Genomic DNA, 13,710 nt, shown 5'->3' on the forward strand with positions numbered 1-13,710 from the left:
TAAGTACCAAAACTTAACTAACATTTTGGCCTCCCTCTCAAGGAAGATTGATATCATGGGAAAAGTACTAATCTAAAAACTAAGAAACCAAGTATATTTTGCTTGTTCAGCATTCATTCCAAGATTTTTTCTGTAATTCCAGGTAATGTGGGGGGTGGCTGGGTGAACACCAGGCACACCTGGTATGTGTTACTCAGCTGGTAGAATATAAACCAGAAGCTGCTAACAGACATATTTGCCACTAATTGGACTGAAAATGAAGGTATCAGAGAAGTTAGCAGAACTAAGGGATGAAAAGAGACATTCCTAATGATATAATTTAAGAACCTGGCTCCAGTTCTTCCTTAAGTACTTTTCCCCTTAAGTTAGTTTCTGTTGAGTTTCTGTGACTGAAAAGTATGTCTGGCAACATGCCTGCGTTCTAATTCCACACTGAACCTGAGCAAGCTGTTTCTCATCTACTGGTCTTAGTTTCTTCTTTTATGAAATGCGCTTGAGCTGAAGTCTTCAAAAGCTTTTTTAAAGCAGTGGAATTTTGCGTTTTCTTAAAAAACAAAATCTCATTTTGAAATCAAAAATAAAAATGACTTTATTCACATAAATGTATCTTATAAGACCAAATTTACATCTACATCTGACCAAAATCAATGAGAAAAATGTATTTAAACCTTGCTTTGTGGCAAGGCGCAGTAGCTCCCACCTGTAATGCAAGCACTTTGGGAGGCCGAGGTGATCAGATCACTTGAGGTCAGGAGTTCGACACCAGCTTGGCCAAGATGGTGAAACCCCATCCCTACTAAAAATACAAAAGTTAGCCAGGCATGGTGATGTATGCTGGTAGTCTCAGCTACTTAGGAGGCTTGGGCAGGGGAACTGCTTAAACCCAGGAGACGGAGGTTGCAGTAGGCTGAGATTGCAAACACTCCAGCCTGGGCAACAGAGCAAGACTACATCTCAAAATTAACTAACAGACAGACAAAACCTCACTTTGAGACTAATAAGAAAAATTACTATTATAAAATCAAATGTATGGTATTTACTTATTACGACCAAAATCAATTAAGAATGAGGCGATTTAATAAATACAAAACTTAAAATTGAAAACTACTGGCAAAAGATAAAAGCTTTGATTAGCCTCTCATGACTCTTATGTCTGTATTTTGTTTGAGTTGCACATAAATTGAGAATCCTGATTGAAAACGAAGAATTGCAAAAAGCAACATGTTTTCCACATCTGTCTTATGCTATACACTATTTAATTAAAATGAACAAAAGCTTAAACTTCTACACAAAAGAAAAATACCTGACACGATACATTTTTAAGAGTCTCCAATTGGTTAAAACCAAGTACATGACAGAATTAAGCATTCAAGTGTAGTCATTTTTTTAATAACTTCAAATTCATTTCAAAATCCAATCAGAACCAAAAGTTTATAGAACCCAATTAGTGACTTCATAGAACTCTAGTAAAACAATCTCTGAAGTCTCCTAAAAACATTTTTCAATCTGACCCATATATACTCATTGCCTATAGAAAATGTGATAAAGAATATATTTTTAAAATCTAATTATCTTTTTGCAATAAGTCTCCTTCAAAGGAAAAGGTGCACCAATTCCTATTCAGCATCTCAAAATTAAACACACAGAGAAACAATTTTTACAAGACTATTATAGTAATCTGTTCAATCTTACTGATAACCAATTTGACAGATAGATTATAAAAAGTGCTATAACATGTTCATTACTTCAGAAAACCTGCTTTAAGCTAGAAATAAATAACTTCATCTCTAAACTCAAGAAAGTTAACAGTCTAACAGAGGATACAATATATTCATTCATTCAACAAGGGTGTCTCCTCAGTGCCACCAGCCACTGTGCAAGCAACTGGGTCTGATAGTGAACAAGACACACATGATCTCTACTTGCATACATTTAGACTTTAAGAGCAGTAGATAACTAACAAAGAGTTTGAAAAAAGAGACCATATGAGTAAGTTAATTTTTTTTTTGAAAGATTGATGCCTACTATGTGAAAGTTATTATAAACTAGAGGGTCAAGCTCAGCAATCCAGAGTCCAGTTAGGAGCTACTACAATGATGACAGTCGATACAAAATAAAAGGAACTCAAATGAGGAGCAACAAACTCAGCTCAAGTATGGGGAAACAAAAAAGCCTCAGAGAAGTAATGTTGCTGCTCAATACTGAAAGACAAGAAGTAGACTAGAAAAGTAAAGCAAGGAAATTTATAGATAACCATATGAATGCCATGTTTGGAAAACTTCAAGTCGTTCTTCAGTGAGTCCTGAACAAGTGAATTATAGCTGAAAAGGCAGATCAAGAAAAAAACAGTAAAGAATATTTTGTATGAAGAGAAAGTAAACACCTCCAAGACACTAAGGAATACTTTTAGGCAAGGTGCTTACATGACCAGGCATACATTTTAGAAAGATTCTTCCAAGGATAGCTAGCCTAAAAACAAATATAAGCCTAACCACTTAAACAAGCACTGTGTTTGCCAATAAATACATTGTCTGAAAGTCCTAATCTAGTAACTTACCTTGACAACCAAATACGGTATACCCAAACACTTAAATTTCAGAAACCAAGCAACTAGTACCAAGTTCAGGGCACACTATAGTCGAGTAGCTATCAAAACAACAAAAAAAAGGAGAGTCACAATAGATAAAACACTAAAGAAGTGAAAAATGCAATGGTGCCAAGAGGTAAGAGAAGTATACTCTTCTTGATTATACTCAGAAATGGGTAAATAACAGAGAAACTATTTTATTCCAGTGTAAGAATACTTCCACTTGTTGCCAATTACACACAGATGCACTCTTTACATATAATAATTAATTAATTAATTGTAATTCCTGACAAGCAGCTCAAACACCAAATTTAATTTAATACACAACACTTCAACCAGAGATTAGATTAGAAACAGCAAAGTACAGGCTGGGCACAGTGGCTCACACCTGTAACCCCAGCACTTTGGGAAACCAAGGCAAGTGGATCATGAGATCAGGAGTTTGAGACTAGCCTGGCCAACATGGTGAAACCTGTCTCTACTAAAAACATAAAAATTAGCTGGGCGTGGTGGCAGACGCCTGTAATCCCAGCTACTCAGGAGGCTGAGGCAGGAGAATTGCTGGAACCCGGGAAGCAGAGATTGTGCCACTGTACTCCAGCCTGGGCAACAGAGCAAGGCTTCATCTCAAAAAAAAAAAAAAAAAACAGCAAAGTACAACAAAGCTGTGGTGTACAACAGCTCTACACTAGTTAGCTTCCCACAGCTTAAAACTCTCCAACAAGCTGGGATGGAGCAGGGTGGGGGAGGACTTGCTATTTCGCAGAGGTTCCCATTCAATGAACTGGAAAAGTTCTTAATTCAAATATAACTAGAGACATACTGAAAAATTCAATTGTTTTAAGAAAATGAATCCTACCTTTCCAGGGTCATCTTTCGATCGAGGCACTTTAAGGAAACACTTGTTCAGTGACAGATTATGTCGTATGGAATTCTGGAATTAAAGAAGAAAAGCCATAAGGATGATAAAATCCAAAAATCATAACCCACGTTTAAAAACAGAATTAGAAATCTAAACAACTCTACACTTTAGAAAACAATTACAAATGGAATAAACTTTTTAATAAACTTCAAATTTCAATCTTTTTGACTTTCAAATTATGAATGCAAGAGGAAGCTGTTACTGGAAAATAATCTCTAGTGGATTCCATAAAATACATGTGGCATTTTAAGTGTTTAAGACTTTTAATGATACAAGAAGATGCCTGTAATGTAATGTTAAATATTAAATGCCAAATATAAAACTGGCATATGATATATATTATGACTTCAATTATGGTATATATTTTAAGTTTATTTATTTATTCTTGGAAATAAGCCAGGATGCAAAATGTTAGAAGTTATTCTACACAGACTTAAAAATGATGACTATTTTCTTCGCTTTACTTTTCTGCAAGGTCCAAGTGGTCTGTAAGACACATGTATTACCACTTTTTAATTAGTTTTAAAAAAAAAAATTCCACTGCTCTATTACCAAAAAAAAACACATAGAACCCCATTAGGTTCTCACCACAATCTGTAAACAAGAAAACCACGTGGAAAAATACTGGCTACAGGGGGCTAGGAAGAACATCTAGACTCCTCAGTGTAGCAAGGAAGAATAACCAAGGTGGGTAGCAGGAAAATGCCCTTAGAAATCTGCAGTCTGTGAAACAGAAATTTATTCATGAATAAGTAGGACTATACCACAATTCTTAAAGAATATGCCCAAAAGTCCATTTCTTTCAGTTAAATGCTCCAAAACCCATTCCCAAATAATCTCGTTTGTTCCCAAATGGCTAGTATTTGGGAGAGAAGAGGTCCAACTGCATTTGGCCATTACTTAGAATGGTACCTTTTGGGGTCATATTTTGGCATAATATCTGTTTTATTTTTTAATAAAAATCCAGTAGTCTAACAAGAATGCCTATAATAAAACCTCCCCCTCAGGCACAATATTGAAATTTTAAACATTTTAAAAAGATGACTACAGAATATAAATTCAAGACCATCTTATTACCAAAGCAGAAATTTAAAACTTATGCTTGGGATGTAAACAGCTACAAAGAAAGATGCTCTCTCCCAAAGAGAAAATCCTATGTAGGCTTTTAAAAAAAAAAAAAAAACAACTTATTTTTAAGCCACTTCAGAGAGCTCAAGTTGCAAGGCAACCAAACCACATTCCTAAGAAGAGCAAGGCTATTCAATGAGAAACTGGACACACAACTAAATCACCTTTGGCAGAGCATAGGAAAAAGAGGTGGGCACCATCCACGCAGTTAAAAAGAAATTAGTTAAAATTTTACAAGCCAAGCATGGGGTTTTTTGTCACTTTAGAGCAACAAAGATCCTGGACACAAGAGAAGTTCCCACACACTCTTAAACTCTTCTCCATAGGCTTTTACCATGTGTTCCTAAGAAAAAATGAGGGTAAGAAAGGAGACCCAAGAAAGTCTCCCCTAGTGGCATAAACAGGAAGAAAGTGATTGACAGTGATAGGGAGTGAGGAGACAAAGCCCACCAACCTTCCATAGAGTTTACAAAGCAAAACAACAAGTTTGCAGTAAAGACAGCAAAACCTCTCACCTGTAGGACTCTGACTAAGATTCTCTGCTTCTGGGGGAAGAATGGAAACAAAACCATGGTGCCTCTAGAGAGGGATCGGAAACCGTTCCTAGTACATAGGCAAAGATGATCTGCTGCTGGAGGAAAAGTAGAAGTAAATCCCTTGAACTCTGGGAGAGGTACAGGAAAACTACTTTGGGCCCAGGATTCTACACAGATACCATGCAGAGGTCTGCTACACCTGGAGAAGAGATGGGGAAACTCCTACCCAAAAGCAACTACAGACACACAAGACTAGTTTGGCTGAGGGAAAGAAACACTGAAAAAGCCCACCCCTAAGTTCAAGGGTCTACATAAGACTAAGGCTAGACCAACAAAACAGAGAAAACCCTGCCTCTACCAAAAGCATAACACTGAATAACAAGCAAATGCAGTATACTGACAGAGAAGGGGCAAGAAATTCCCATGTGTAAAAAGGTAAGCAGAGACAACTAAAATTAAAGAGATGAAAAAATTAAAATTTCCTACAGTACCTAAGCCCCACTCTCCAAGCACAAGTTAACAGGTGCCTGCTGCTGGAGGAATGTAAAGTTGTGGTATATTGAAGATAAAGATATCAATAAGAAAATCCAAATTACTGACAGACTGGCTCAATCTCCACAAGAATGGCCTGAGAAAAAAGATGCTTATCCATTTACAAGTACAAGTACTATTTACCTCAATGTCTACCATTCTTTTACACATATATCTGGTTTCAGTCAACAATTAGAAGACGCAGAAAAGAAAGGAAATTTTACTGCCAAGAGATGAAAAAACCAATAAAACCCAAGAGAAGACTGAGATGTTAGAACTATCAGAAAAAAAAATTTAAATAACTAGGATTAATATGTTAAAGGATCTAGCAGAAAAAAGTAGACAACCTGCCCGCATAAAGAGAGGGAGAATTTCAACAGAAATGTGAAAACTAAAGGGACAAATATTAAATGATAGAAATAAAAAACATGATTAAAGATTTTAAAATTTCCTCAGATGTGCTCATCATTAAACAAGACACAACTAGGGAAAGGCTCAGAGAACTTGAGGGTAGATTAACAGAAATTTCCAAGTGGAGATGAGCACATTCACACAAAGCAAAGCAAAACAAAAACAAAACAGATCATCCAAGAACTGTGTGATGATACATGCAATGCAAGTCCCAGGAAAAAAAGAAAGGAACGAGGCAGAAGGAAAATCTGAAGTAACAGTCAAAAATCTTCAAAAAGTAATGCAAGACATCAATATGAATATGCAAGAATTTCAGAGAATACCAAGCAGAATAAAGTAAAAGTCCACACCCCTATATTCATTACAGTGAAAGTGCTAAAAACCAGAATAAAGAATAACTTGAAGGTAGCCAGAGAAAGGAGATTACATATAGAGGAACAAAGATAAGAATTACAGTGGACTTCTCAAAAACTATGCAAGCCAGAAGGCAATGGAGTGACATCTTAAAATACTAAAAGAAAAAAAGCCTGTGAATTATATACACAGTGAAAATATCTCTCAAAAATAAAGGCAAAATAAAGACTTCCAAACAAAAAAAAACTTGAAAAATTTCATCTCAGCTGACTGACACTGTTACAAGGAAGTTCTTTTGGAAGAAATATGAAATCAAACAAAAATGCAGATCACAAAAATAAATGAAGAGTGCCAGAAATGGTAAAAAATGAAGGTCGATTTAATGCTTTTAAAAGAAAACTGTATGAACATATTCAGACTGTAAAAAAATTAAAAAGGGAAAAAGGTAACTGTGTAAAGCAAATATAATTTATTACGGAGTCCGTATAAAAGTAAAATGTATAACAATAGCAAAAAGGATGGGTTAAAGGAACTCTAAAGACGTGGTTTACAAAATTCTTAAATTATACACAAAATGGTTTAATACTATTTGAAGGCAGAGTGCAGTAACTTGAAGATGTTACAATCGATGAATATTTGCATCCCCTCAAAATTCTTATGTTGAAACCTAATTCCCAATGTGATGTTTGGAGGAGAGGCCTTTAAGGTGATTAGGTTACGAAGGGTGTCCTCATGAATGAGATTAATGTTCATAAAAGAGGCTCAGAGAGTTTACTGCCCCATTCTACCATGTAAGGTTATATTGAGAGCATGATCATCTATGAGCCAGGAAATAGGCCATCACCAGAATCTGCTGGCAGCTTGATTTTAGAATTCCCAGCCTCCAGAATTATGAGAAATAAATGTTTGTTGTTTGTAAGCCACTCTGTGTTTTCGGTTTTCTTTCCACTGTTGTTATAGCAGCCTGAATGAACTAAGATGTGTATAGTAAACCCTAGCGTAATCACTGAAAAAAATTTAGAAAAGGGGATAACAGAATTGTGGAGATAAAATGGAGTCATAAAAAATACACAATTCAAATCTAAAATAAGACAGGAAAAAATAAAGAGGCATCAGACAAACTGTAGTTCACCTACCCAGCTTAAAAGTTCAAGATGAGGGAAACATACAAATAGATTGTCACAAGAAAGATGTATCATTTGTAAATGGCTCAGTGTGAACTCATCACTTCAAAGGAACTATACACCTCTCCACAGTCTTCCTCCTCTACAAAAAGATTAATTGTTGGAAATCTTCAGGGTTCTGCCCTATGTCTTTTTCATTTCTACATTTGCTGCCTAACCAATCTCATCTACAGCCAATGACCACCTGTGACAAATCACTTAAATCTGTCTACATCCAGCACAGATCTTTCTCCTGAGTTCCTAACATGTATTTCCAACTATCAACTGTATGTCTCCAGAAACTCCTCAAACTCAGCATATTTAAAACTAAACTCAATCTTTATGCCCAATGTGCTTTTCTTCCAGTTTTCCCTTCTCAGTTTAAAGACATTATTATTCACATAACTGTGCCCATCAGAAACCTACATCCTTAACGCCTGTCTCTGTCTTACAATCTAAAACAAATCTATCAGCAAATCTTACTAAGCCTACCCTAGATCTGCCTATTTTACCCCATCTTTTCTGTGACTATCTCAGTGCAGGGAACCAGTCTCAGCAAAACTGGTACAACAGCTTCCTAACTAGTGTCCCCCTTCCTCTCTGCCCTGCTTCCATCATTCTCCACCCTGCAGAGAGTTACATCTTCACAATGCAAATTTGGTGCTACCCCTTCACTTCAAAACTTTGAATGCACTTAGGACAAAATCCAATATTCTTAAGCCTCCAAAGACTCTTCACGGTCTGACCCTATTTTGCTCTCTACATTCATCCCCTCCAATGTTCTCTCTCGGGTTCTAGGCTTTCGACAAGTTGCTACATCTGCAAAGATTACTGCCCTCAGTCTTATTCCATCTTCTTCATGTAAATCAATCTACTCAATTTTCAATTCTTTCTTGGATTAAACTTCAGTTCTTTAGGGAAGCCCTTTCTGGTGTTCACAGATTAGTTAGGTTCCACTGTAATAAACTTCTTCATCCTGAATTTCTCATCATATTTGCAATTATTTGTTTAATGGTCTTCCCCCCTGTGCTGTATTCTCTACCAAAATGCAAATAGGTTCCATGAGGGTAGGAACTTTGTCTTTCAACCCAAAAGCTAGCATACAATGTTTTTCATATGGTAATCACATCGTCTGTTGAAAAAATATCAAAAGCCTATTTAGAATGTAAAAACACTCACAGAGATATGGAAGCCAAGACTTGCACATACACATAAAACTCCTAAAGAAAAGAGGTTACTTCAGACCTTACAGCTTGAGTAGTCCCCATCTCCCATAATGCCAAGAAAAGAAGTTGGTGAAGTGAAGAGGCAGAAATAATTAGGTGATTTTTTTTTCAAGGCCAATCAATATGATGAAGGCATGTAATTTTAATGAAGATTCCTAGGCTCCATCTAAGGTGTCTAATTTAAAATCTCTGGAGTAGCGACGCCTGGCAATTCTAATTTTAAAAGCATTCTAAGTAATTTTTATTTTAAATTTGAATTTAAACTGCTACCTCCAATCCAACCAACTACTACATTCTTATCCACATCTTTCTTCTGTGAGTCCTGGTTTCTCTCCCCATAGGCACTCCCCAAAATCAGTGAAGTACTCATTTGTTCTATCCTACCTAAAATGGATTCAGAATTGCTCTCAACTTTCTAACTTCTTCTCTCCAAACTTCTTTTCTTGGGGTTTTTGGAGATAGAGACTGCCTCTAGTGAAGTTCCACTACCAAACACAAATCTACTAAGTTGATGACTTCTTTGTAACCCTTTTTGGCCTTCGAATGTATGCCATGAAGGTAGATAAGGCACATACCGAAAGTTTCTTCAATTTGTTTTTCATGTGATTACATTATTAATTCAATACATTGTTAGGCTTGTTTCTGCTTGTATTCTGTTTGAGGGTTTCCTTTTTACATCCCTTTCGATTTTTTAAAAAATATGTAAAACATGTACATGGGTTTAAAAGTTAAACTATATAAAAAGGTATACTCGTCAGGGGGCAGTGGCTCATGCCTGTAATCCCAGCACTTTGAAAGGCCGAGGCGGGTGGATCACAGGGTCAGGAGTTTGAGACAAGCCTGGCCAACATGGCGAAACCCCGTATCTACTAAAAACACAAAAAAATTAGCTGGGCGTGGTGGCAGGCGCCTGTAATCCCAGCTACAAGGGAGACTGAGGCAGAAGAATCACTTGAACCCAGGAGGTGGAGGCTGCAGTGAGCCAAGATCGTGCCACTGCACTCCAGCCTGGGCTACAAGAGCAAGACTCTGTCTCAAAAAAAAAAAGGTATACTCAAAATCTTATTTCCTTCTGCATCTCTTCCACCTTGGTTCCCATCTATCCCCTAGAGGTATTTACATTTATTGCATTTCTAGTTTAAATCCCTAAATTTATTTTCACAACAATGAGCAAACACATAATGTATATTATTCCTTTTATACCCATACAAAAAGTAACATAATACACCCAGATACCACTTTTATATTTTTCTTTTTTTAATTATCCTAAACTTCAACAACTTAATAAGTTAATTTTTCTCAAAGTGAATACCATGAAGATTTATTATTTTATTTTATTTTATTGGAGACAAGAGTCTTGCTCTGTTGCCAGGCTGGAGTATAGTGGCATGATCAAAATTCACTGCAACCTCTACCTCCTGGGCTATAGCAATCCTCCCACGTCAGCCTCTCAAGTAGCTGGGACCACAGGGACACACCACCATGCCCAGCTAATTTTTTTTACTTTTTATTTTGTGGAGACAGGGTCTTTCTATACTGTCCAGACTAGTCTCAAGCAATCCTTCTGCCTTGGCCTCCCAAAGTGCTGGGATTACAGGCATGAGCCCACCACACATGGCCTGAAAATTTAATTCCTTTTCCTCTAGTGCAGAATACAAAGTCATTCAATTATGGAATATGCAAAGAAGTATTTTTAATATGTAATCTCCCTTCAAGGCCCTGACACAAAATGAAAGGGAGTTTAAATACTAAAATTCTATGAGTCTTTTTAAGTGATAGTGGCAACATACTGTCCTCTAAGTTGCGTAAGTTGACTCTGCATTTCTGGACAGGTGGTGACAGTTGCTTTAAGATCTTTCTCCAAACCTCTCTTCAACCAATAGAAGCTAACTTCACAAGTTCTAAGTGACCTCCCATTTTCCCATGACCCAGCTCCTCTATACCTGAAGAAGAGCAAGAAGCAAATTGCTGAAGTGTTCTAAACAAATCTAAGCAGAGTGAATGGGAAGTAAAATAGAAAAACACAAGCCTGTGCAAAGGAGAAGATAAACTAGCTTCCATCTGTCTTCACTAGAAGTGTTCGAAATATTTCCATGTTTATAAAAATAAAATTAAAAGTGATCATGCCATGTGCTAGGCACCAAATACTTAAAAACTGGGTAAAGTAAACCTTAATAGCAATCTCTGGAAATATTAAAGCAGTAGATAGGACCGGATCATCTCTCTCAGCACCTTCTAGTTCTAAGAGCAACAACATCCTTCTCTACCCATTATTTCTCTACCTATTTAGTTCTAACAATGACATTACCCTTCTCTATTTCTTCCAATTGAAACTGTATCACTACATCTAAAACAGTTTCAGACCCATTACTTGGGCTGGTTATTAGCAAGAAATATCAGCAGAACGCATTTGACATTCTCAGGTAGACATCATCAAAAAATGAAGCCAGACAAATTAATGAGGAAAACAACATTCGAATTTTATATGCTATTCCTTAAATTTGGACCAAGCTCTTCAGTTTGGCATTCATATATTCACAGGATCTCCATATTCTGACTCTATCACACTCTACTGCAAACTGCTATAACCAAGTGATTCTTAACACTTCAACTTTGAAAAACACCTCCACAAATCTTATCCTTCAAAATACAGCTCCAGTCTCACTTCCCCCATTGGCTGTCTAATGATTCCCCACTTGTTGTACTTCAGTAGCACTTACTCTCTGGACCACTCATTTTACATTATCACACTCCCCATAAACACATTAACTTTAACACTTTTTACTAGGTCACATATACAATGGATTAATTCATAGTTTACACACAGTAGGTGTGCCCAATTAGTCAATTACTTATAGCACAGCACTCTGGAGTCCTCTATTACAGAGCTTTTTACATAGCATAATAATTACTTGTTTATATATATTCATCTCATCTAATGAAGACTGTATGCTCCCTTAGGGCCCTGTGCTACTCTGCTTAGTACTACCAAAGCCTAGCACACTACTTCACAAGAGCAAACAATAAATAAATCCTTTTCACATTAATGAATGAAAGACGAAATTAGCTGAGGGCGAGGTGTGGTGGCTCAGACTTGTAATCCCAGCATTCTGGGAGGCCAAGGCAGACAGATCGCTTGAAGTCAGGAGTTCAGAACTAGCCTGGCCAACATGTGAAACCCCATCTCTAGTAAAAATACAAAAAATTAGTTGGGCATACTGGCACGTGCCTATAGTCCCTGTTACTCAGGAGGCTGAGGCATGAGAATCACTTGAATTCAGGAAACAGAGCTTGCAGTGAGCCGAGATCACACCACTGCACTCCAGCCTGAGCAACAGAGAGACTCCATCCCAAAAAAAAAAAAAAAAAATTTTAGCAGAAAAGAGGAGGATATTATCTAGACCAGAGATTCCAAATTAGTAGTAGTCCATAGGCTGAACCCAGACACAAGACTTTTATCTGGCCTATAGAGATTCATGAAAATCAGAATTAGTTGACAAGAGTTAAAAATTTGGAAATTACACACAAAATCCAGATTTCCCTTTTCCTGGGAAGCAGAGTAGACTGGAAGATCTGCCATGTGCCCTAGAAAGCAGTAACTAACTAGAACATAACTGCTCCTTTTACAATAGACACACTCTTTCCTCTGGCAATTTTTTTGCTTTCCCTATTTACATCACCTATCTGGCATCTGCAGGTACTTAGGTTTACAATCAATGATACTGACCCATGAATCCTTAGTAGGCTTTCTAAGCCACATATTCAAATTTTGGCCATTTCTACTCCCTAGCCACCAAGTGTTTCCATAACCACACAGGTTTATCAAAATTTTCTAGCCTTTCCTCATGCTAAATCTTGACAAAGAGTCTACAGCACCGTAAAGCCAGAAAGCACAGCTTAAATAGACCCACTACTACTTGTTTAGAACGATGCTCTGATTCATGTTTCATTCAAGTTTTATTAGGTATATCCTCCACTGAAACATTCTGTTAGGGTAGACTCCTATTCAAAATATACTGTTAACAATCACTTCTGATACTGAGTTAGCCAGCTAAGGGGAATTTATCCTGGCAAATTAAATTTAATAAATATATATATAGTTTTTGCAAAATTATGCATCTTTCTAATGGTTAAGAACATGAGCATTGGAAAAAAATCTCCAAGTCTGGTACCAAATCCTGACTCTACCTCAGATTCTCTAGCTGAGAAACTCTAGAAAGTTACTTAACTTCTCTAAGGCTTTGTTTTCTTACCTTTAAAATTTGGACAATAATAGTACCTACTTCATAAGGCTATTGTGTGGCCTAAAGAGACAATGATGGCACTTAGTATAGTGCCTGGCAGTATGAAAATAATAAAAGCAGTTATCATTTTGAATATCTGAGTACGGAAGTAAAAACTAATGAAACAAGATTTCTGAATTTTAAAAAATCTTTAAGTTCTATAATACTGCTATTAATAAAGTATATGATAATACAAGAGATTGATTCCATAGGGAGATGAAAAATAACACGAGTTAAAATAATAGGGCATTATCAACTGAAAAAAAAAAGGGCAAAAGAGACAAAGTCCAAGGAGAAATAAGAAAAACAAAAGCGAGAAGGAAACAGAGGTGCTTATTTACAGGTACAGTTAGTAGGCTGGAATGGCCAGAAGAAGTATATGAAAGGTACCAAAAATAGAGCTAAAAAGGTAGATTGGGACCAAGATTCATGCTTTCATTCAAACTGCATTTATTGAAGCTTACTAAATGGAAGCACTGTGTGCTAAGGTATGGAAGAGAAAGAGATACAAAAACTTCGATGAGGCACAATCCCTTCCCTTACAAGGGAACCGTGCACAGCACATCCTT

The 13,710-nt window shown here is 36.7% G+C and overlaps 1 protein-coding gene across 5 annotated transcripts in view; it reads right to left on the bottom strand.

The window, feature by feature from the left end:
- FOXJ3 (forkhead box J3) overlaps positions 1-13,710 on the bottom strand; it is a 176,282-nt gene that overhangs the window by 103,043 nt on the left and 59,529 nt on the right. For all 5 annotated transcript variants that reach the window (XM_012434696.2, XM_012434699.2, XM_012434693.2 and 2 more), the window contains one exon: positions 3,447-3,521. In XM_012434696.2, coding sequence (XP_012290119.2) covers positions 3,447-3,521 — 75 coding nt within the window. The remainder of the gene's footprint in view (positions 1-3,446; positions 3,522-13,710) is intronic.

The sequence above is a fragment of the Aotus nancymaae genome, unplaced genomic scaffold (genome assembly GCF_030222135.1).
Source record: "Aotus nancymaae isolate 86718 unplaced genomic scaffold, 86718_ANA_hifiasm-v0.15.2.pri h1tg000007l, whole genome shotgun sequence".
Lineage (NCBI taxonomy): Eukaryota > Metazoa > Chordata > Mammalia > Primates > Aotidae > Aotus > Aotus nancymaae.